Source organism: Vulpes lagopus, chromosome 2 (genome assembly GCF_018345385.1).
Source record: "Vulpes lagopus strain Blue_001 chromosome 2, ASM1834538v1, whole genome shotgun sequence".
Taxonomy (NCBI): domain Eukaryota; kingdom Metazoa; phylum Chordata; class Mammalia; order Carnivora; family Canidae; genus Vulpes; species Vulpes lagopus.
Genome location: NC_054825.1, coordinates 162,655,002 through 162,679,189, shown reverse-complemented (window position 1 = coordinate 162,679,189; position 24,188 = coordinate 162,655,002). Strand labels below are relative to the sequence as shown.

The window sequence follows — 24,188 nt, the reverse complement described above, 5'->3', positions numbered from 1 at the left end:
CACTGTCAGGGCTCCCAGTCTTTAACCTTCTCTCCTCTGACTACTCTCCCCCTCGGGGATCTCAGCCTACATCCTGCTTCATTCACTATCTCTCTGCTGAAGACTCCCACCTAAGTCCTGGGGGCTCAGGCCTTTCCCCTGAGCTCCCTTGAGCTCTGGGCTCCTATATCCAAATGCCATTACTCAGTTACTTGGATAGCTCTCTGGCATCTGAAACTTAGCAGGCCCCCAGCGGTGCTCCTGATCTCCCACCGCATAGTCTCCCCCATCTGAGCAAATGGTGGCTCAATCCTACCTCAGGACCTTTGTCTTGGCCATTCTTGCTACCTGGAATACCTTATCACCATATATCCACATGGCTCTCCCCTTCATTTCCATGTTTTAGCTCGAATCTGCCTGCCACCACTCCTGATCTCTTATTCTACTCTACTCCCCACCCCCACCCCCGCCACAGCACTTACCACTGTCAGCATGCTATATAATGGTCTTGTTTCTTATAATACCCTTATAATCTATTCTCTGTCTTCCCTGCTAGAAGACCACCTCCACAAGGGCAAGACCCTTTTGTCTGTTTTGCTCACTGACATATCCCCAGCAGTCTAGGACTTATGGCGGGTGCTCAATAAACATTTACAGAATGTGTGCATGCATGCATGAATGAAGTCAGGTAAAAGAGAGAAGAAAACAGGGTCTATGGGGGAGGGAGGGCTTCACCTCACTGCATCCAGGCAGGGACAATAACATGCCCATTCTCTAGATGCAGAACCCAAGGCCCAGAGAGGTGAAGCTACCTGTCGCAGGTCACACAGCTAGGAGGGATAAAAGCCAACCCCCCAACAACAAAGCCTGAACTCTTTGCCCAACTTGATAGAACTATGGTCATATATGGAAGTAGAAAGAACATTTCAAAGCCCCTTCATTTCGGTAAGCTGTCACCCTCCAGCATCCCCCGCCCCGGCTGGCATCCATTATGCCCACCCTTCCAGGTGACATACCAATAGATTTTTGCCGGAGCATAAGCCCAGGTCCGGGAGGCAGGTAAGAAGGACGTTCATAACTTGGCTGGGAGCGGTGGTGAGGATCGAAGCTTGACTTTGGGGTGGCAGTCAGAGAAAAAAAAAAAAGACAACAGAGAAAGATCAGTCTGGGTGTGAAGATTCATGGCTTTACCACACAGCTCAAGCCTTCTCCAAGCCTCTGAAGGAAGGATGAGAGGCATAGAGGAGGCAAAAGGGGATTCTGAAGGGAGGGAAAGGTGTCCGAATTTGGGTAGTGTGGAGAAAGAAAGGAAAAGAAAGCCGATTCTCAGGCAGCCCTGTTTGCTCTGCTTCCCATACCGATCACTAATCTGGGTCTTTTCTCCATTCTTGCTGCCAATCCCCCACATCCAGGTCACCAGCATTGCTTGCCTCTTTGGCTGCCCGTAGCCTCTTCCCCTGTCTCCCTGCTGGCACCCTGGGCCCTCACCCCATTCTGGTTTGCTTTCCACATCAGTGTCGGAGGGATCTTTCAGAAACAAATCCAGGTCATGCGATGGCCCTGCTTAAAATCCTACAGGAGCAATCCCACATCAATTAGGAGGGGATCGGAATTCCTAACTCTGATCTTGAGTTGTGGTCTATGGTAGACACTGCTGGTGCATATCCAGGTCCCCTTGGCTGGGGTGCTGTGACCATCCCCAGCTGCTAAGAGTGTCATCTGCCTCGGCTGCCCCTTGCTCTAAAGAATCACCCTTCTCCAAAGAGCTGATGGACCCAAATAGTTATGTCCCCTTACTTCTGGGAGCAGCCTGCAGCCAAGGACTGACCGACATGGAGGTCCAAGGCAGGATTAACTCCGTTGTGCAATTCGTATTCCAAACTCTCCGAGGGGTTAGGCTTTCTGAAAGGGACTCCAGCGGGTACCAGGTTTGCTTACTTCTGTAGCCCACCCTCCTTCCCTCCCTCCCTTATAATTCTCTTAGGAAACTATTGATGCAAGAATCCCCATCTCAGGCTCGGGCCATGGGAAACCAAGGCACCCAGTACAATCTAGTCCCTCCTACATCGCCTACCTGCTTACTCTGATCCCACCATGTCCATCAGTCCTGCTCCTCCAATGCCCCAAGGTCCACCCCTACCCTAGAACACCTGCAAGTCCTGGATTTGCTCTCTGCAGTGTTTTCTCCCCATCATTACACGTGCCTTGCTATCCTTATGGCCTCCACTCAAATGTCCCTTCTAGTCACTGTCTACTACAATTCCCTGTCCTGTGTTCCTTAGGGACACTTATTTAGCTGCTTACTTCCTGACTCCCTGCCTAGAATGTCAGCTCCCTGAAGGCACCAGAAGCACAGTATCTAGGGCTCTCTATCAGAGGGGAGTGGGTGTCTGGGTGGCTCAGTGGGTTAAGCATCTGCCTTTGGCTCAGGTTGTGATCCCCTGATCCTGGGATCAAGCCCTACATCGGGCTCCCCATTCCATGGGGTGTCTGCCTCTCCCTCTCCCTCTCCCTCTGCCTTCGCCCCCAGCTCCAGCTCATGTTCGCTCATGCGTGCGCGCTCTCTCTCTCTCTCACTCAATTGAGTAAATAAATAAAATAAAATCAGAGGGGCAAACATGAATAGAATCCAGCCTGGATAGTAATATTCATCTTTGGACCAACACGCTCATAAGATACAGATTTTTAAACTCTTTTTTTTTTTTTTTGAGGGAGAGGCTTTTGAAAGCAAAAGTGCTAACGGCCCATGGAAGTCCTAACATAGCCTGCCTAAGGGTAGCAACATTGTTGGGTCTCTTTTACTGCTGGGTCCCCAGTCCCTAAGCAGGACCGGATGTTCTACAAGCTTATGTTAAATGAACAGTAAGTAAAGTAGAATGAGCCAACATCAGGCACTGATTCTTCCTGCTTCTGCCAGGTGACCCCATATGCCCCTTTCTCTGTCTTTGAGATCAGAAAGGCAAAGAAAGGAAATCCTTTACGGATGAAGCCCCCACCTTACTGCCCTCACTTCCCATCATGCTCCCTCCAGCCAGCCCCCTTCCTGTAAGTCCTCCCCTGCTCTCTCAACTTCTTGTGCTGTATCTCACCTCAGGGCCTCCTATGCTGTTCCCTCTGCCTGGAACATCTGTTCCCCCTGCTCTGTTTGGGAAGACTTGTCATCCTAGCCCCTACCCTGGTCTGGCCTCTCCCTTTCTCTAAACCTACACTGACCAATACAGTAGCCCACACCCTTTTGGGTGTAAATTGTAATTAAAATTAATTAAAATTAAAAATTCCCTCCCTCTGTTTTTGCCGGTCACACAGTTCAAGTGTTTAATCGTCACACACGGCTGGTGGCTGGCTAGTGGTTATCATTTGGGACAGCGCAGCTGTAGGAAGCCCTACTGGACAGGGCAACACTGCTCCAGACCTTCACAGGGTGTGCCTGTACTAACCCCTCCATGCACTCACCTCCTTGGATTGAGACTGTCTATCTCTGTGTTTGTTTCATTCATTCACTCATTCATTCATTCATTCCACAGATATTTACTGAGCACCTGATCCATGCCAGAGACTGTTCTAGGTGTGCAGATGCAGCCATAAAAAAAAAAAAAAATAGACGAAAGTCTCTGCTTACACAGAGGGCAGACAAAATAAATTAGTAACCTAACGGGGTCAGGTGGAGGTAAGAGATGGAGGAGAGGGGACTATAATTTAGTCCAGAAGGAAGGCCTTTCTGTGAAGATATAATTAGAGCATACTCGGGAAGAAGGGAGTCATGCATATATCCAGGGGAAGAGTATTCTAGGAAGAGGGAACAGCAATTGTAAATATCCTGAGGTAGGAATGAGTCTGGTGTGCCAATGTCAGGAGACTGATAATGTGTCTGGAGTGGGTGAGCGGGGTGCCGGGTGGCAGGAAATAAGGTCATATAGGTGGAAGAAGGGTGATAATGGGTGGAATCTGTCATTTTCAGATATCTCCTCCTTGAAAAGGCTTCCTTCTGTTACTCTGCATCGTAACACCTTCCACCTAACCCAGTGTAGAGTTATTATAATTATTTGCTCGTTCATTGTCTGTCTCCCTGGGCACAGAGCTCACCCAGTTCCCATTCCACTTTTCTTCCTTGGTAAGAAAACCCCAACTTTGTGTGGCACCTATTGGGACTACATTTCCCAGGCTCCCTTACAGCTGAGTATGGCCATGGAACTAAGGCCTGCTGGGATGCATAAGTGTAAGTGGTGTGTGTTACTTTGGGGAAATCTCAGAGGTAACCCACGAAGCAACAATGTGCCCTCCTTTGCCTTTCTGCCTTTCCACTCGTCCTTGTTCCTGCTGCCTGAAATACTGGTGGAACAACTAGAGCTCCCGCCATCCTGGACAACTTATGGTTGGAAAGAAGGCTAGGATGGTGGAGTAGAAAGTGAGAAGGATCCTGGATCTTCATGACCATGGTGGCTGCCATACCTGCCTGGGACACCCTGCTCCAGACTTTGTTAACACTAGAGATAGGACACTTATCAATGTCGAAGCCATTGTTATTTGGAGATTTCTCTTACATAGGGCAGAACCCAATTCTGTAAAGTCCAACCCCCACCTCCACATGTAAAGTCTCTAATGCAAGTGACTTTGATTGGTTCACTCTTACACCCCTAGAGCCAAGCAGCAGGTCCAGTGCATAATAGGTGCTCAGTAAATACGTGCAGAAGGAAGGACACCCTGACAAGCTGTGGGGAGTACCCTGTCAGAAAGGATGCAGGGACCCCTGAGGGGAGAAGCAGGCTGCAGAGGACACTGCAGGCTACGGAGTCCAGGCTGGGGAGGGCAAGCCAGGAGTAACAGGGAGGTGGGAAGGAAGGTGAGGGAAGCATCCGGTAGAGGCATGGGAGTGGGGAGAGGGGGGAGGGGGGGCAGAGTGATGGGGAAAGGAGCCGAGAGACAGGAGGGGGCTCAGAATGACAAGGGAGGGGCCGAAGAGCAGGGGAGGGGTGCCTCCGGCTGAAGAGGGTGCAGAGTGAAGGGAGAGGCGTCAGATTGGCACAGGGACAGAAGACACTTCTAAGTGGAAGAGGAGGGATCAAATGGGTTAGCTTGACATAAAAGAGGTCAGAGTGGCAGAGGAAGTGTCAGACTGATGGAGAAGCCATAATCGCGTCTGAGGAGGCGTCGGGCTGCCCCCCTGAGGGGTACAAAGACTCAAGGTGGGACACGCTGACCTCCATCTACGAGCCGGGAGCATCCTCTCCCGCGCAGAGGGGGCAACCAATCAGAGTGCGCGTGACGTCACCGGCTGCGGGCGGACTCCTCCCCCGCGAGTCAGCCAGAGGGCCCTCCCTCCTCCCGTGCCGTTGGGTCTGGGGCCTCAAGGGCAAAGGGTGTGCCCTGGTGGGGTGCACGGGCTGGAGGCTGAAGATGGGCTGAATAGTGTGTGCCAGGGGAGACAGCCCCCGAAAGGGGTGAGTCAGGGAGGGGAGGAACGAGCGGAGGGGGAGACGGCCGGCCAGCCGGAGAGACATAGACAAAGCAGAGAGATGGGGAGAAAGACACAGAGATGGGGGTTTAGAGCAGGAGAGACAGGAGGGGAAATGAGACAGCGATGGGAAGAAAGAGGGCCCCAACAAAGCAGGAAGAGAGGCAGTCCTGAGAGGCCCTGGAGTGGAGCCGGCCAGAGCTGTCCCAGGAAGGCCAGGCATGCAAATAGAAGGGAAAGAGACAGACAATGCCATCTACCGGGTATGGTCAAAATAATCAGAGGGAAAAACTGAGCCCAGAGAAAGGCTGAGACTGGCACCCAAACGGACTGAGCAGAAGGGAGGATAAGGCAGGGTGGGGGGGAGTGGAGGGGAGGGGGGGGTGGGTAGGGTACTGTTTGGGGTCAGTGGCCAGGTAACAGAGACAGGAGTTCAGGGAGCCAAAGCCACACAGAGGGGAGGACAGATGGATGGACAGCAGAACCCTAGGAAAGACAGCCCAAGAGGCACCTTGACCTATAGAGGATCTGCCTGGGTTCTGCACCCCCACTATTGGCATAGGCAGGTCCGTCACATGTCCCCACCTTAGGTTTTGTGCAGAGGTGTATCTTTACAGGAGGTTGAAATCTCCCAATTCTTAAGTTTCCAAACAGTAGCATCTTGTACAATATGTTATTCTGATTCGCTGTTGCTCAGGTCTGATAAAAGAGGCCTCAGGGCAATACGGAGGTCCCCCACGCTTCCTGGTTACCCACTCTGGTCTCGTATAGAGGGCTCCAAGTGAGGCAGTGAGGAGGGTAGAGAAACTGGAGCAGATGGGAGATGAGAAACAGAAGAGAACAAGAGCACACACAGAGAGAGCCATGGAGACACATAAGCAGCAGGAAGGGGTCCCTGTGTTGACTTAGAGTGTGAGAAGTCAGGATGGCTGGTGGGAAGATGAGAGTGAAGAGAGCCCCCAACTCAAGGGACAAAGCTTTGGGAAGGCCAGGAAAGACCCTAGAAGGGAGAAGAAAAAGCAAGATCCGATAGGGAAAATGACCAGTGGCCTTTATGACCTGGAGAGAAGGGAGATGCCATTCAAGAACTCAGGTGAATGCTTACGAGTTTCATTTCTAGGAGGGAGGGGCACATGGGCAGCTGATGTTATAACTGGCCTGCATCTGGACCCAACTAGGGGTGTTCTTGGAGCTCAGATGGTGAATTGTGTGACGGCTGGGATCCTGTCTGTCCTGTAACCACAGTTCACACAGGGAGGGGCTGGCATGCTGGCTGCCTGACACTGGGTGGGTACTCCATGCATTTGTTGAATAAATGAAAACAAGGATTTGCCCCATCTATTTTTGGAGACTCTGTGCATGATGTGCTGTTGCAGGGTCTCTGGGGCACATGTAAGCCTCACTGGTAAGTACTGTGGGGTCTCTAGTTTGTTTTATGGCCTAAGAGGCCTCGCCATCTGTTGAAAGCCTGCTGTGCTAAGAGTTGATCTCATTCAATCCTCCTAAGGACCAGCAAGATTGGCTTCAGCCCCATTGTACAGAGCAGGAAACTGAGATGCAGAGAAATTAAGTAGTATGGTTCAAGTAACATAGAAAGCTAGGGGAAGTCAGAATTTGAAGGCAGGTTTGCCTGGCTCAACTGCCGGTGCACTTCTGAGTCTACACTGGCCTTTGGGGGAGGTGAGCACAGAAGAAGATCCTGACAGCCTCAGAGATTTCAAATTCCTTGAGAAACTCAGGACAGGGGCACTTGGGTGCCTCAGTGGTTGAGTGTCTGCCTTTGGCTCAGGTCATGATCTAACGGTCTTCAGATCCAGTCTCACATCTGGCTCCCTGAGGTAAACCATGTCTTTGCCTCTCTCTGTGTGTCTCTCATGAATAAATAAATAAAATCTTAAAGAAATTTTTTTGACAACTGTATTATCAGTGTCATTGGCTTCTTTTGTTTTCTTATGTAATTTATTTAGGCTTGTAACCATTATTTGGAGGACTATAGCAGACTGCCAAGGGGATCCATGGTCCCTCAAAGCCCAAAGAATCCAGTTTTATTTTATTTTATTTTTTTAAAGATTTATTTATTTATTCAGAGAGACACACAGAGAGAGAGAGAGAGAGAGAGAGAGAGAGAGAGAGAGAGAGCGGCAGAGACACAGGCAGAGGGAGAAGCAGGCTCCATGCAGGGAGCCTGACGTGGGACTAGATCCAGGTCTCCAGGATCACACCCCGGGCTGCAGGTGGCGCTAAACCTCTGCGCCACCGGGACTGCCCAAGAATCCAGTTTTAGAGTAAATAGCCCATTGGCCACTGGGTGGTGGGTGTGACCTGTGGGAAGAAGTGTTCAGAGGGCAGGGCCTGAGCAGAGAAGCAGCAAGTGCTAAGACAGAAGTAGGGCGGTGTGCCACCTTCCCACCTTCCGGAGGAGAGGCTGGAGGGTGGGAGGAGGCACTAGTATGGCTGGTGGTGGCTGTGTTCCCATGAAGGGGCACAGCCCAGTGACAGACCAGCTAGGGAAGACCAACAGGTCCACCACAAGAGCCAGGGCCATGGATCCAGTTGCCTAACTTGCCTGGATTGAAATACTGCCTACCTCTCTGAGCCTCAGTTTTCCCTCTGTAAGTGGGTTAATAACTGTGTGTGGGATCCCTGGGTGGCTCAGCAGTTGAGCATCTGCCTTCCAGCTCAGGGAGTCCTGGGATCGAGTCCCACATCAGGCTCTCTGCATGGAGCCTCTTCTCCCTCTGCCTGTGTCTCTGCCTCTCTCTCTCTCTGTGTGTGTATGTGTCTTTCATGAATAAATAAATAAATAAAATCTTAAAAAAAAACAACAACAACCATGTGGACCTCACATGATGATCCCAGGAATGAATGAGACAATCTATGTAAAATATAGTGCCCAAAATATGATCAACACCCACTACAGGTCAGCCTCTGTCCCAGGGAAAAGTGGGCAGAGTGGAGACAGTGATAAAGATTATTTTAATAACTCCCACTTTTTGAGCACCTATTTTCATGTGCCAGGCCCATGCTGGGGATGGCCAGTTGTGACATCATTCTGCTTTCCCTGAGACTTTTGAGGTGGGACAAAGATGGGCAAGAGGGTGAAGCAGGGAGTGAGAAAACAAGAGACAAAACTTAGGAGGAGAATAAGGAAGAGGATGGGCAGAGAGGAAAGGAGGCCCCCAGAGTGGGGAGGAATGAGGGGTCCCAGGAAGTGTGGTGCCCCTCCAGGGTTGACATTCAACACAGGGAGGTCAGGAAGGGTTTGCAAGGAGGAAGACAGAGGTTCCAGGTTGGTGTGTGCACCCCACAAGCCTCCTCCTCTCCACTATGCTCCCATTCCCCTGGTGCAGGCTGCCTACCTCGGTGGCAAAGAAGCCTTTGGGCCGGTGTTTGCCCAGTGATGCGAGGCCACCAGGTCCAGGACTCTCGCTTGCACTGATGGTCTGCTGAGCTGCCGCCAAAATTTCATCCAGTTTGTCTAAGGGCAGGTGGAAGAAGCAGTGAAATGAAGCTTGTGTTGACCTCAGGCAGAAACAGTTGCCAGGAGCCCATACAATACGTTGTATGAACCAGAAAAGGGCACCCCTGCCTCCATCCCCATGGACCAAAGGCCCTGATGGAGACACAAACTCCAGCCCAGAAGGCAGGACCCAGCGGCAGGAAGGGGTGAGGACCCAGCAGTGGGAAGGGATGAAGGCAGCAAATCGTCAGAGGAGGGAAGGTAGAGGGCAGCCAGAAGGAAGGGGGGGGGGGAGGCTGAGGGCAGAGGTGGGAGCTCATAATGGATGGAGAGAGCAAGATTGGGGTATGAAGTGATCAGCTCGGAGGTGGCACAAGGGTGCGCAGGCAGTAAGAGGGTCGGAGAGGCTGTGGCACCCCAGGGGGCGTGAGCTCAGGGTTCCTGGGCAGCCCGGGGAGCAGGGCTGAGCCATCTTACTGAGAGCCATCTGATACACGGTCCGCTTTTTCTCCATGCTGGGCACCGGCGCAGGCTGCTGCTCGTACTCTGTGGGCAAAGGATGAGGATGAAGTGGGGGGCCCTCAGGGGGCGGAGCGGAGCGGGCTCGGCCAGTGGGCGTGGCCAGCGGGCGTGGCCAGCGGGCGCGGCCGGCGGGCGTGCGCAAGCGCAAGTGGGGCAGTGAAGGGCCCGGGGCGGGAAGGGACGAGTCCGCCGGCGGGATGGGGACGGGGGGCCCCCCCGCCAGTCCTGTGCCCACTCACCACTCTTCTTCTTCCAGGGGGAGACTAGCCCGGGGGAGAGGCAGTAGAGGAGCCAAGAGTTAGGACTTCAGGGGGAGGCGAGGGGCCCCCTATCTGGAACACCCTCCTCCCTTGGGGTAGGGGCGGTCAGCTGCCCGGATCTGCCCCCTGTCAGGGGACACGGGAACCCCCCGGGTCCACTCGGCCCTGTTTGGGGAGGGGCTGGCCTTCCTTTCCAGCTAGTGGGGCGGGGGCTGCTGGAGGAAGAAATAGAGAATGGGGGTGGGGTGAGGTGGGCAGGTGGAGAGAAGCCAGAAAGGAAACAAGGACCCCTAAGGAGGGACGTGAAAGACCCAGAGAGAGACTCGACAGAGAAACAGATGTAAGAGGACAGAGGAAAGTCGACTCTCAGACGCCCCTTCCCAGCGACACACACTCAGGCCAGAGAGAGTCTGACCCATGGACTAGGGGACAGGATGAGGACAGGACCCCTGGTCACTAACAACACTAATGAACTGGAGGTCTGGTTCAGGCCCCATCTGCCCATCTCCCTCTCCAGATCCTGGGCCCAACAGCCTCGCAGACTCACCCATTTCTTCCAGCTCTGAGGTCATGGACTTGGAACGCAGAGAGATGGCTGGGGGTGGAAGCCGCTTAGCTTGCTGGGGTGCTGCAAAGGTAATGGCAGAGGTCAGGCAACAGTACCACCAAGAGAAGGCCCATGAACCCCACTGCCCTCCCCACCACTACTGCAGCGCTCCCAGACATCAGAGAATAGCTGCCACCAGCATGCTGAGCCCTCCCTGCCTCAGTTTCTCCCCAGAAGGGCCATGAACAAGCAGCCTTGGGGAAGGGAAGGCCAGTGGTGGAGACCATTAAGCCATTAGGGCTTTGGAGGGTCTTAGTCTGGTGGCAATGGGGTGCCCAGCTCTGGCTAACAAAGGAGTGGAGAAGCACCTTTCTTATGGACCTCATCCATGTCCGGGTGCCTGGTGACCATCACCACCTTGACCATCAGCGTGTTGCCCCCTTGGCGGATCATGTTCACCACCTGTCGGTGGCCAACCTTCACCACATTCTGCCCATTCACCTGTGGCACAGATAACCCCACCCCACAAAGAGTAGGTGAGGGGAGGGATGCTTTCGGCTTCAGGGTCCCCAACAGAGTGGCCTCCTGCCTTGCCCTGTTTGTAGCACTGTTGGCCACTCCTCCCTCCCACCAGCCCTCCCCACCACCCCCTCTCCCTGCAAGGCCCCACTTCTTCTGGTAACTTTCCTGGCCCGAGGGTTAGAAAGGGCTGGGATCACCCTATTCTCTTCTCTCTCCCTCCTAGTCCTTCCCTCCATTATGTGTGTGTGTGTATGTATGCTGCGGAACAGCTCCGTTTTCTTTCCATGCTTCAGAGAAGCCTTCTGGAAGGAATCATTGAAGAAAGCAGGGGCTGGCTAGGGGGTGGGCTGTGGGGCTGGGAGGCCTGGTGCTGAAAGAGAATCTGGATTTGGGCAGCCAGATCTGGTGTGGATCAGGAGGGGCCTGGGGATTTTTGTCACCAGGGAACCAGGTTGAGAGCAATACCTATGGAAGGTGTGCTGGACGCAGGCAGTTGGAAAGGCCCCTGGGGCTGGGGGCCAGGACTCACCTCGATGAGGAAGTCTCCCATCCTCAGTCCAGCTCGCCATGCTACGCCACCCTCGTCCACAGACTCCAGATACTGCAGCGCTGGGAAGGCTGGAGTGGGGGTGAACTCCTCGATGGGGGTCTGCGCTGCAGATGGGGAGGAGCCGGCGGGGTCGGAGGGGAGGGGGTGGAGAGGCCGAGCAGGGGATGGGGCTCAGACCCAAGTCACAGAGGCCTCACCGTAGCTGAGGGACCAGCACCCCGGGATGGGGTGGGGGGTGGGTTGGGGTCCCTTCCCTTGTCCATCCCCCTGGATCAGAGAGCCCTTTCCCCATCTCCTCCCCGGCCGGCACTCACCCTTGGCCCCCCGGAGCACGAACCCAAACCCCTCACTGTCCTTCTTCTGCAGCAAGACTGTCTTCTCCTTAATGATGTAATCGCTGGCAAGGGGGTGGGGGGGATTGAGGGGGTGAAGAAGAGATGATGAGACATGGAGTCGGAGCTCTACCAGCAACCCAGTGCCCTGAGCCCCTGCCTCAGAACCATTCATCCCACCTCCTAGGATCTTTCTCGCCCATTCTGTGTGTGTTTGCTCGCAGCAGCCCTTACAGGCCTCCCCCTCAGAGCCTGGAGTGCTTGCTCTCCCACTCAATCTTTCCTCATTCATCCATCCATTCAGCAAGCAGTTCCCAAACCCACTGTGTGCCGGCACGGCACAAGGGATGGGGAGATAAGCTGCCAGGTCACCAGACAGTCTGGTTTGAGCTTCTTTTAGCCACGTCCTTATCTGTGACCTTGAGCCCAAGGCTTTAACCTTTTGGGCCTCAATTTCCTCATCTATAATGTGAGATAATAACAGGCCCTACCAGACGAGCTCGCTGTGGGAGTTCAGTACTTATAGTATTCAGCACAGTGCTGGGCACATAGTAGTGCGTGCTCGATGGGACTCTTTCGATGGCTTTGGCCAAGTTAGTAAGTTAACAGGACACACGTGCTTCGAGGATAGCTCTCCCAACTCCTTGACTATGTATATACTATGGTAACACCTCCCCAGGTACCCAAGCATACTGTAGCATCGCTTACTCAGCACTGTGCAAGATGGTGGCCAGTAGATGTGTGTGATTATTTATATGCAAATTAATTAAAAATTAAACAGAAAAATTCAGTTCTTCAGTCTCAACAGCCACATTTCAAAGTGCCCAGTAGTCACACATGGCTAGTGGTTACCATGCTGGACGGTGCAGATATAGTACATTTCCATCACTGCAGAAAGTTCTAGTGAACAGCAGTGACTTACATATTCCTTGGTAGGCCTTGAATGTATCTCCCTCATGCAGTGGATAGGTTCTAGTAAAGTGCAAACTACCCACGAATATGCAGATAGTAGCCACCATTAGGCCGTCAAAGCCTGTCAGCACATTTAGGCAGTATTCACATATCCAGGAAAGTCCAATTAAATTCAAATATACTCCATGTATCTCAGCACCTGCCTGGGCTTGCTTGGATAACAGCCTCAAACCCTTGACATCACCACCGTGTACCTCAAGATTACATATCCATTCCATTCCAGGACCCCCAGTACACAACAGGAAAACATATATACCCTGACTCCAACCCCGCTCCTCTGGGGAGCCCCAAGAATCCCCTTGACCCACCAGAATGCATGCCCTGCTGCACCCTGGGCATCCTGTGGTCACATCTGAGACCTGTCCGGTGCACATGCAGACCCCTTAGCATATTCCAATAATATCCAGCAGCCCCAACACACTCCAATAATAGCCACGCGTGCTCCCGGCGCGTTTCAATTACCTACCCCCACAGATTTGGCAAAACAGCCCTCCACGAATACTCCAGTAGATTTCAGCAACACCCCCACACATCCCAGTATGCTCCAATAATAACTCCCCCTCACTTGGATCTCAGTATATTCCCATAACACACCCCCTGAACACATCCCAGAACACGCCAATAATACCCACTGTGCTCCTACTGTATTTTGATACCATTCCCCCCACACGCAAGCACCCCTGTGTACTCCCATGACCCCCACGACTTCCACTGTCACTGTCACATCCATACGTTTGTACCACAGCGACAGTGTTCTGCACATGCGCGAGTATGCCAGCCCTGCCCTTGTCCCCCCTTATTGTAACTTAGTGCGCTCAACCCCACGTGAATACGCACAGACACACCTAGCAACCGCTCTCACTCAGAGTTCACCATGGTTCTGAAAACACGCCACAGCACACCCTGTCTTCTTGATCTTATATTCAAGCCAAGGCTAGGCCCCCCTTGTAGCTCGGTGGAAGGGGTATAAGAGAGGACAGATTCTGGAGGGGTAAGGGAAAGGAGGGGAGCAGAGGAGGAAGGGGCCAAGGCCAAGGTCAACAGAAATTGGTCCAGAGGTCAGAGCTGCCTGCTCATGACCATGCACTCTGTGACACCCACCTTTGTCCCCGCCTGACAACTTCCACCGAGCCCTTACACCCTTGCTACTCCCATATCCATTGCAGGCCTGGGAGAAGCACTTGCTATGTGCAAGGCAGTGTGTGAAACTCTTCACAGGAAAGTAACTCTCTCTCTCCTAGCCAGCCTCTGAGGTAGGCATAAGTACTATTTCCGCTTTAGAACTGAGGAAACAGAAGCAACTTGCCTAAGGTCACACAGTGAGCAATCTTCTTCAGAAACACAGAAGAAATACTTGGGTGGCTGCAGTTATGATACTGTCCACTCCCCTGCACCCAAGTACTTCAAGAACATCTACATTTGCCCCAAATTGGCCATGAGCATACACCCTTTCAGTGCCTGAAATTTATCCGAGGCTATGCCAATGGCACATAAGTGATGTTTACAGCCGACCCATTGCTGACGGCTGGATGGCAATCCACGCATTTAACATTTATTTATTCACATATTCTCACAATACCCGTGGAAGAGGTAACTGAGTCATGGAGAAGTAACATGCTCAAGATTCCACTAGCTTAGAAGACTGTCAAAGCCAGGATCTGAATTCCTCACAGGCAACCCAGACACCCCAATAATGTCCAAACACCCTCAGATCATCACAACAACGCCTGTGTTCCTCCCTCTCAAGCATCCCATCCCATGCATGCTCTTTTCTCTCATCACTCCTGTGACTTTATCGCCCAATCCCTGGTCATGGGATGCTTCCCTCATCCCACTACATTCTTCTCTAACTTCCAACTGCCCACAGTTTCCCTGAACTCTGCGCTTTCCATCGTCTGCTCCTGTGTGTGATCCTTCACCTCTCTGCTCTTGCTCTCTACTCCTCCACACCGCCGCAGTTCTGAAAGCTCCATGTTGTCCCAAACCACCTTCATTAGCTCTCACTTCTGCTAGACCTCATCGTATCCCATGGGGCCATCCATCCACCTCCTGCTTTGACCCTGCACACTTGCCATCCCCTTTCCCAAAGTGTCCTCCACAGACCTCTGTGGCCTCTCACCCCTCTCACGTCCTCTCACGTCTCTGTATGCAACCCCACTGTGTCCCCTACAGCACCTGAGGTTTCTTTTGTATTTTCATCCGTATTTTCATCCGTGGAAGCCTCTCTTTACTTCTGCATCCTCAACTCACTTCCTCACACACCCTTCCGCCTCCTGGTACTTGCAGCTGCATTTCATTTATATTCCCTGCATCCTCTCTGTGCTCTCCCTGTGCTGCCTGAATCCCCACCCCCAAATCCTCCTCACCGTTCTGCATTCCCTCCTCACCCCATTTCTCCAAACACCCCACGCACCCTCTATGCTCCAGCACACACTTCAGTGTCCCCTACTCTCCCCTGTTCCATTCTCCTCGGCCACCCTCCTACTGGGACCCTCTAACCCCACCCCTACCCCCATTCATGCTTGTACTGCTGACTACCTGCCCTGCAGGAGCACACACAATGCTCTCCCCCAGGCCATCCCTCGGTGACCCCAGAGTGGCCTCTGGAGCTCAGCGGCAGCTCTTGTTCACCAGATCCCACACATGGAGACTGCAGCAGTGTCCACCCCCCCACCTCAAAGGTGCCTCTCACACACCCAGTATCCCACAGGCCAGAGCTTGCTGCTGTACAAGGCACCCCCCTGGTACTCAGCCCCTCCTCGTGTACCCATCTCCCAGGGTCTCTCCGTGGTCTGCACAGAGGCCCCTTCGCAGGGCAGCCAGCCCCCTCCCATGCTGAGAAGTGGCACACACAAGCAGATGCAGCTCCCCATGCAGAAGCTCAGCCCAGTGGCTCAGCACACAAGCCCCACACGGGCACAGACCCCCTGGAGGCAGGGAGAGGGGCACATGGGGACAGAGACACATGGAGGGACTAGAAATGGGGATGGCTGTGGGGGAGGGGACAGGCCTGGCATGAGAGGATAGGTAATGGGAAACAAAGCCGCAGTCCCTGGGACAGACCCACTCCATCACTCATACACACACGCACACACACACACTCCTCAGACAGTGTCTCTATCACTCCAAGTCACACACAGAGACAGACACCATCAAACAGGGACACACAGATGGACACAGCTATGGGAAGGCGGCTGGGAGCCCACCATCTCCCCATTTCTCTCTCTCTCTCTCTCACACACACACACACACAGACACACACACACGCGTGCGCGCGCACACACGCGTGCGCGCACGGCTGCAGGCAGTCACACACGCACGCACATCCACACAGCCATACTGACACATGCACAGTCGCACAGTGACACGCAGCGGAAAAAGAGGAGGGGAGGGGAGGCCGGGGGTGGGATGTGTGTGTGATGGGGGGGGATGACTGTGAATGGGAGAGAGGGGTATGAATGAGGGGACTTGCTAACTCTGTAAAGGGGTGTGGGGAGATGGGGATCAGAGGAACCTGGAATGGAGGTGCCTGAGGGGGAGCCACTGTGGCTCCCCACAGGGAGGGCTCCAGAGTGGGGGTGGTGAGGGGTAGTGGGTTCCAAATACCAGAGTGGGATCCGTTTGGAGGGTCTGACTGGGGGAAAGGTTTTGGAGGAAGAGCTGAGGGGGGCATGAAAGGGCCAGGAAGGGGGCTGAGGAGTGCCTGTGTGTTGGGGGGGTCTTGGGGAGAAAGGCCCAGGGACGGAGGGTGAGAGGAGGGTTGAGAAGTCCAAAAGGGTTTATCACCGAGGGAAGGTGAGAGGAGAGGGGGTGGGGGGGCGGCTTGGGGTGGGGGGCAGCTGGAATCCCAAGGCTGGGGGATTAGCGGCGGGGGAGGGTCGTCACAGCGGGCCGGGGCCTCCCAGCCTGCCGCGGAGAAAAGGGGCGGCGCGCTCCGTTACCTGTAGATGTACCAGACGCTGCGCCGCCGGGGCCCCAGGGCCGGCCAGCTGGAGGAGAGCGCGGGGGGCGGCTGCGGCAGGGAGCCCCCACCGGGGCCGCCTCCGAGACCCCCGCCGCCACCGACCGCAGACAAAGCCATCGCCGCCGCGGCCCCGGCCCCGGTCCCGGTCCCGGTGCCGGCCGCCCCCGCCGCCGCCGCCGCCGCCGCGTCCCCGTCCCCGCTCGGCCGAACCCCCGTGTCCGGGCCCCCAGGCCCCGCCTCATGCTGACCCGCGCCGGGAGGGGGGAGGGGGAGGGGGCGCGCACCCTCCCGTGGGAGGGAGAGCAGGGCCGGGGGCTCACATGCCGGGGGGCGCGGGGGCGCGGGGCGCGGGGTCGGGCCGCGGCGGGAGCGCGAGGACCGCGGACGGCGCCGGCTTCAGCACCGCGGACAGCTCCGGAGGCGGGCGGCGGGCGCGAGGCTTTAACCCCTTGGCGTCCTGCGCCGGGTGGCGGAGGGGGCCGGGCCGGGGGGGAGGGGGCCGGGAGGGGAACACGGGGCCCCCTTGGCGGGAGAAGGGGGAGGGGCGAGGCGCGGGGGGGGAGGAGAAGGGGGAGGCACTTCCGGTCTGCCCCCCCTTAACCCCCTCCCCCCTCCAGAGCCCTCCCGCGCAGGTGCAGAGCGAGGGAGAGCGGAGAGAGAGACACGCACAACACCATACAAGATGCCTCGCGACCGCGTGCGGGGACGCGCGAACCGAGCCCCTCACTTCCCAGGCAGGGATACCACGGTGAGAGAGGCCCCAGGAGGGGACGCACAGTCCCCTCTCACAGACCGACACATAATGCACCCCAACACAATCTGGAAGGGACAGGAAGGGAAGAAGGCTAGAAACACTGAGACTGGGCACCAGGGCAGTGAGAGACACCCCTCCCCCAAGAAGCCCAGGTGAGGGACATACACACAGCATGGCTCACTGGAGAGAAGAGAGAGCATAGACGCCCAGGGAGAGGCGAGAGGGTGGCACAGGTCATGACCTTACAGCTCCAGCAGGGATGCAGGGCACACAACACAGGTCAGGCCACCCCATACAGTACAGGGTCAGGGAGAGCAGTGGAGAGGCAGGAAGGGATGAGGCTCAGACATACCACACAGAGCAGCACATGCCAGCAGGGACAAGGAGGAAAGGGTAAGGGGAGGGGATGAAGTTGGTGGAGCTAGGAAGGAGAAAGAAGCAGCTAAGGGCAAGAGGGACCACTCCTATCCAGCTGGTAGAGCAAGCAGTTCCCAGACCAAGGCCAAGGAGAGACCCAGAGAGACACTGTCAGGGACAAGAAGCAGAGGCTGATAGGGAGATTTGGGGTGGAGGGACCTTGATACTCACCCGGTGCCCAGAGCCAGAGACGTGCCAGGTGAACGCGCACAATGGTCAAGCGCCTCAGACACTCCGGGCGCAGGGTGGCACCCCAGCCCCACCCTCTCTCCCCATCTTGTTAGTTCTCCTCCCTCAACCCTCCCCACCCATCCCCACTGGCCAGAACACAGACACATAGGTTTGGACACATTTAATGGAAGGATGCTACAAACAAGGAGACCCTTCCCTGGATAGGGGGAGTGGTGGGAATGGATGTCATCCTTCAGACACCCAATTATATGATCATCCCTCCCCCACAGTCTTGCCCTTCTGGAAGCCCAAACCCTGGAGCCCTCCCCTCCGCTGCCCTCCCCTCCCCCAGTGCCCCAGGTCCTGAATTCCAGATCAATCAGACAGATGCAAATGCATGCACACAGTTTTATGGGCCAACACGCACACACAGTGACATGCATAGAAAGAGACATATGTGCAGAAACCCACCTGTCCATACAAGGTAAGCAGACATACTAACATCCCTGGAAACATTTGCCCTCATTCTCAGACACACAGATTTAGGGAAACACAAATGTGCCGTGCCAGCCTCACTATTAGCCTTAGTTGTGTGTCCATATGTGACAGCCACAAATGCACTCATCTACACAAAGTGGGACAGGCCCTCTCACTGTCATGGGCATATATATGCACAGGTTATATGTCTAGGGGACCCTAACTACCCATGCACACAGACACATGTCATGCGCCACTACAGAGACACGACAGAGGCAAGGACACACTCAAGAGAATCCGCACAAGGACGCTCACCCATGTAAGATGTTCACGCACAGGGAAACCAGCTCTGGTTGTGCACACACAAGTCCATACATCCCCAGGCACCCCTTTTTTCCCATTTCTGACCCCGTGCCCTCCCTTCCCCTCCCCTCTCACCTCCCTGGGCCAATCCCATCCATCAAGCTTCTGAAGCAAGTCAGCCAGCAGCCAGGGAGGGGAAAGGTGTCAGTGAGCCCAACTCTCCACCCCCACCCCTCTTGGCCCCGCTGTGTCTGCCCCTTTCCCCACGCCTATGTGAGGCATGGGATGCATACACTTCTGCTGCACATGACCGAACAGAGATGGGGGACATGAAGGAGACAAAGGCCTCCAGCCAGCCACACAAACAAGCTCCCCAGGTCCCCAGACATCTCCATCCTTATCTGTCCACCCCATTGGTCTCAGGCTATCCCCAAACTAGGCAATCACAATGGCTGCCAAGGATGGTTTGGGGCTGGGCTTGTGGTCTGGATCAAACTTTAGAGGAAGGAGAAAGGAGGCTTCAAGGTGGTGGAAATATTTAAAGGTGGAGTATGAAGGGAGGTTGGGGTAAGGGGCACCCAAGGGTGTAAGGACATTTACCTTGGGGCATCAAAGCTGTCGTAGGAGCCCACGGTATAATGCCGGAAGAGTCTCTTTGCCTTGTCACTGCGGCTTTCTGCAGGGGAATAAGGGACGACCTTGGACCCTCGGTCTGGAAACAACAAGCCTACCCCTGGAGGTCCTGGCCCAAGTCGTCCCACCTACCTCCCGGCACCCCACCCTCATAGGGAGAACCCTAGGTTAATCAGGGACAACTGAGGAGTCCTCATTACCTTGCTTTCCCTCCTGGGACCGGTTGGCCACCTCTTCCAGGCAGTCAGAGGGGAACCAGCCAATGCGACCTTTGACCTGGCCTTCCCAGAAGCCTCCTTCCCCGATGCTAAGCACTGGGTGGGGGAGCAGGACATAGAAACATTTCTATGCTTCCATGTCGCCCCCCACCCCCAACACACTCCACCCACAGCCTTTTCGATATTCCCAGCACCTAGCACAGGGCCTGGGCTTAGAGCCTCCTTAATAAATGTCCAATAAAGGGATGAGGGGGTGGGAGAGAGAACAAGATCATATCACTCCTGCCTTCTTGCTTTCTGAATCCAATGGGAACATCAAGAAGCACTGGAAAGGGGCACCTGGGTGGCTCAGTGGTTGAGCATCTGCCTTTGGCTCAGGTCATGATCCTGGGGTCCTGGGATTGAGTCCCACATCAGGCTCCCAACAGGGAGCCTGCTTCTCCCTCTGCCTATGTCTCTGCTTCTCTCTGGGTCTCTCATGAATAAACAAATAAAGTCTTAAAAAAAGTTACTGGGAAAAAAGGCTGTGTCTCATGGCATGATCCTCACAGGTTAGGGACACATCCACAACTGGCCCTCACCAACCCTGGTAACCAACCAGTCCCACCTCCGGTGTTCTGTAATTTCCCTAAACCTTCCTAGACTCCCTAAACCCCCAGACAGTCCCATCACTGCCTCTGCCCCCTCCCACAGTCTCCTTGACACTTAAATTTCTCCCAGATCCTTCCCTTGGCCTCTCTTTGCTTCCCCGGCTCTAGAAGGGAGAAGAGATACAATCACCTCTTTCTTCCTCTCCACCACCTATAGGCCCTTTCCTGCTGGCCCCATCTCTCAGCCCTGCAGCGGACATTTACTAACTGCCTGCTCTGTGTCTGGCATGGCTGTGCTGGCCGCTCAGGTCCAAAGACGGATGTCAGGCACAGCTAATGTCTTCCAGTTCTCACTTGTGACCAGAACCCTAAGAAGGGACACTTTTATTAACCTCATTTCACCAATGGGGAAACTGAGGCTCAGGAGGAGCTGAGGTCATTTGCTCCAGCATATACGGCTTGTGATCAATAGAGCCTGGATTTGAACAGCACTCTGTCCCCCAAGTGAATGCTTTGAGTCATACTGTTTTGCTACCTCTCTGTTCAAGCACTGTGTGGCTGCTGCTTCTGATGCTAATGACCATGGCAACGGTAACAAACGCATGGTCTTCCATCTCTTCAGGATTTCTCATGGCTCTGTCTGCACTCAGACCTTTCACATACTTCCCGCATACCTATCTGGGGGAGGCAACAATTGATTTCCCATGTTATACATGATGAAGCTGAAGCTAAAGCAGAAAAATCTCTTGCCCAGAGATGGATCAAGTCACACCAGGACTTGACTTGGGGCCACCTGATGCTTTTCTCTGCTTCAACCACCACCCTTCGGAGGATCTGGGGAGACGAAATCGAGGAGATGCTCAAGGTCATGGAAAGGAACAGGAGATGGGGTAACAGGGGTCTGGGTTCTTGGCTAGCACTCTACTGACTGGCTGGGTGGTCATGGAATCAATCGTTCGTTCACTGAGTGAATGTTTATTTAGTGCCAGTTATGAGTCAAGCACCAGGCTGTACATGGGGCGGAGTGCTCTGGGACAACAAACATGGTTCTTGCCCTCGTGGAGCTTCCACGCTGACAGCCATTGGAGGTGTAACTCTGGAGGTTGAAAATTCAGATCAGCACTCAAGGGGGAAAGGACAGAGTGTCCGAAGAAAGGCCAGATGGGGTATATAAATGGATGGCAAAGAGATGACAGGATGGTGTCCCCATGGACACGGCATGGATGGAGACTGGAAGGACCCTAGGAGTAGAAGAGGCAAAGAGAGGGAGGAAGAGTTACCCTGGCTGAAGGAATAGTCCATGCAAAGAGCCTAGTGTGGAAAGAGGTTTTGGCCATTTGAGGAATGGAAAGAAAGAGGTCCCTGGAGCCCTGTGGGGGAAGGAAAGAGTGCCAGGAGATGAATTTAGTGGGTGGGCAGGGGAGGGGCTGCTGGCCAAAGAGCAGAGGGAGCCTGCTGCCTCATCGGGATGCGGTGAGCCTCAGTGGCATTGTGGATGTAGGCACATGTTAAAGCAATTAAAGATCTTAATGAAAGGGAACCCCTTCGTGGAATGCCTGGGTGGCTCAGCAGCTGAGCGTCTGAGTTTGGCTCAGGGTGTGATCCCAGAATCCCGGGATCGAGTCCCACATCAGGGTCCCTGCGTGGAGCCTGCTTCTCCCTCTGCCTGTGTCTCTGCCTCTCTCTCTGTGTCTCTCATGAACAAATAAATAAAATCTTAAAAAAAAAAAAAAACAAGAAAGGGAAGGGGACAAAAGCAGGGCAGTGAACAGGAGTACTGGGCTTGAACTTCAGAAGGAAACGTGGAAGATATTGCATCCGGAAGGTCCCTCCCTGTGAACTTATCTTCTCTTTCTTCTTTCAAACTCTATCTCAAAGCACAGACATGACCCTCTGTGCATGCATGCGTGCATATGCACACACACACACACACACACACACGCACGAACACACTTCCCAGGCACCCTGCCTCTGGAGGCACTGTCCCTGACCCCCACAGTCAGCTCCTATGTCTGGCTGTTCATTCATTCAGTCACTCACTCGCTCATTCAGCAGGTGTGCACTGAAGCCTCCTGTGTTCTGGGCCATTAAACTGGGCCCTGGCAATCCAGAGATCAATGACATGTGACCTTGCTTTCAGGAAGTCAGGCTACAGGAAGAGATAGTGCAAAACAGAAGCTGATCCAAGACCCACCTGATAACTCTGATCCTTGAACATCTTTCAAGGCCCCACACAACCTCTGTCTCCTGTGGGAGGTACCCCTAGCTTTCCCAGGCAGCCAGGGTCTCTCTCTTCCCTCTAAGCTCTCATAGTGGGGGCCCACTGAGGATAGTGCAAGTTGGCAATTGCTTTGTACCCAACACCGTCCTGAGTGCTTTGAAGGAACTGACTTTTTAAAATCCTTACCAGCATCCCATTGTATAGATGAAGAAACTGAGGCCCAGAGAAGTGGCCTGAGGGTGCCCAGCCAGGAAGCAGTTGAGCCAGGATTTGAACCTGGGCAGCTCGGCCCTCCACTGCTACACTACTGAGCTCTTCTGCAGCCTGGAGTTGGCAAAGAATTGCTCCCCCGCCTCGCATTAACTGCCTCGTCTGCTTGCTTGCTGTTTCCAAGCTTTAGTCTATCCAAGAACACACGTCAACAGCCCTGCGAAGTCTGCACGTGAGGGCTACTGGCATCATTTTCCAGAAGAAAACAGAAAAGCCAAAGAGAAGCAAACTCTGGGAACAGCCGCTGGCCAGCTCAGGGAGCCCCGGGTCCGGGCCTGGCTTCAAACACCTGTCTCCTTGGAGCCCTGAGAAACAAGCCCCACCTTGTCTCTCAGATGAGAACACCTGGCAGGGGCAGGAGGTGAGGTCAAGGGGGCTCGGCCTCCCACTCCACACCAGGTGGCAGGAAAGACCGTGGGCTCAGTTGGGGCACTGGAACAAGTCACTGACTGAACCTGTGCGAGACTGTTCCTTCAACTGTCAGGCGCCTGATGTCCTCCTGAAAGGCTGATCCAGTGGCAGGGGCGGGGGAGGGAGAGGAGCCACTCCCACAGGGCCAGCATGGTGTCAGGGTCCCCCAAATGCTCATGTCCCCTCCTTTGCCTCAACACCTTCTCTGGACGGGGGCATCACTGCTACACTTCATACTCCTCCAGGGCAGAAGAAGCGTCCAGCGGGCTCTGTGGGGTCTCCAGAGTGCACTGGACGGTCTAGGCCCTGGAGAACTGCTTGTCCTTGACTGTGTCCTCCTTAAGTGGTTAACCCCCCTGTCTGCCCCCCTGCCCACCCCTTGCCCCCAGCCTGGCCCGGCCCTGACCTGTTACCTTTGATCTTTTCCCCCTTGCTCAGGGAGATCTCTCCCTCTGCTTGGGCCTGGTAGGACTTCACGGCCATGAAGGAGCGTCCAGGTACCGCTGAGTAGAGCTTCCTGCGCCTCCCGCGGCTGCCCAGGGAGCCCCCGGGGCCCCCTGAGCCCCCTGTGCCACCTGCCGGCCCTTCCCTGGGCGTCCCGCTGGAGCTGCATACACAGAGGGTGTGAAAGGCAGGGGAGAGTGGAGCCAGGAGGCACCTCTGGGAGAACAGGGGTCCGTGGGGTGGGGGGAGATAGAGCAGCAGGGTGGGGGAGGGGGCTTGAATGGGTTCCCCAGCTCTGGTGTCCTGGGGTGAGGAGGGTATTTGGGGGCTCCCTCCACCTGGACCTGGGGGGGCCCCCTCCTCTGCCTCCTGGCTTCCGGCTCTGCCCCTCCCACGGCCCTGCATGCTGTGCCTGATTCAGCTTCCTGAGCAGAGCTCTGTGTCATCTCTCAGCTCTCTCACGAGCCTTCAGCGACTCCCAGCTTTCTCCTGGTGCAGGTCCAACTCCTCTGCCTGCCGTGCCCAGCCCGCCATGATGTTTCGCTCTCCCGTGTCCTCAGGACACACTGGCCAGCCACAGTACCCCCTTCTCATCCTCCTCTAGCCAGCCTGGCCTTTTTACCCTGCGGTGCCCCCTGCTTATTCCTCCCTCTACCCTGAGTGGTTCCTCCACTCCCCCATCCCTCTTCTGGCCTCATCTCCAAGCTCAGACACCCTTC

General features: G+C 54.8%; 1 protein-coding gene across 3 annotated transcripts in view; it reads right to left on the bottom strand.

Annotated features, from left to right (window-relative positions):
- The window catches only part of SHANK1 (SH3 and multiple ankyrin repeat domains 1), a 46,349-nt gene that overhangs the window by 8,569 nt on the left and 13,592 nt on the right, over positions 1–24,188 (bottom strand). For 2 of the 3 annotated variants that reach the window (XM_041746687.1, XM_041746688.1), the window contains 12 exons: positions 23,439–23,632; positions 19,516–19,629; positions 19,283–19,358; positions 18,818–18,844; positions 11,607–11,689; positions 11,272–11,396; positions 10,589–10,721; positions 10,221–10,301; positions 9,653–9,676; positions 9,369–9,437; positions 8,791–8,909; positions 996–1,092 (listed from right to left, as the gene is read on the bottom strand). In XM_041746687.1, coding sequence (XP_041602621.1) covers positions 996–1,092; positions 8,791–8,909; positions 9,369–9,437; positions 9,653–9,676; positions 10,221–10,301; positions 10,589–10,721; positions 11,272–11,396; positions 11,607–11,689; positions 18,818–18,844; positions 19,283–19,358; positions 19,516–19,629; positions 23,439–23,632 — 1,142 coding nt within the window. The remainder of the gene's footprint in view (positions 1–995; positions 1,093–8,790; positions 8,910–9,368; positions 9,438–9,652; positions 9,677–10,220; positions 10,302–10,588; positions 10,722–11,271; positions 11,397–11,606; positions 11,690–18,817; positions 18,845–19,282; positions 19,359–19,515; positions 19,630–23,438; positions 23,633–24,188) is intronic. The other variant, XM_041746689.1, reaches the window with a different exon arrangement.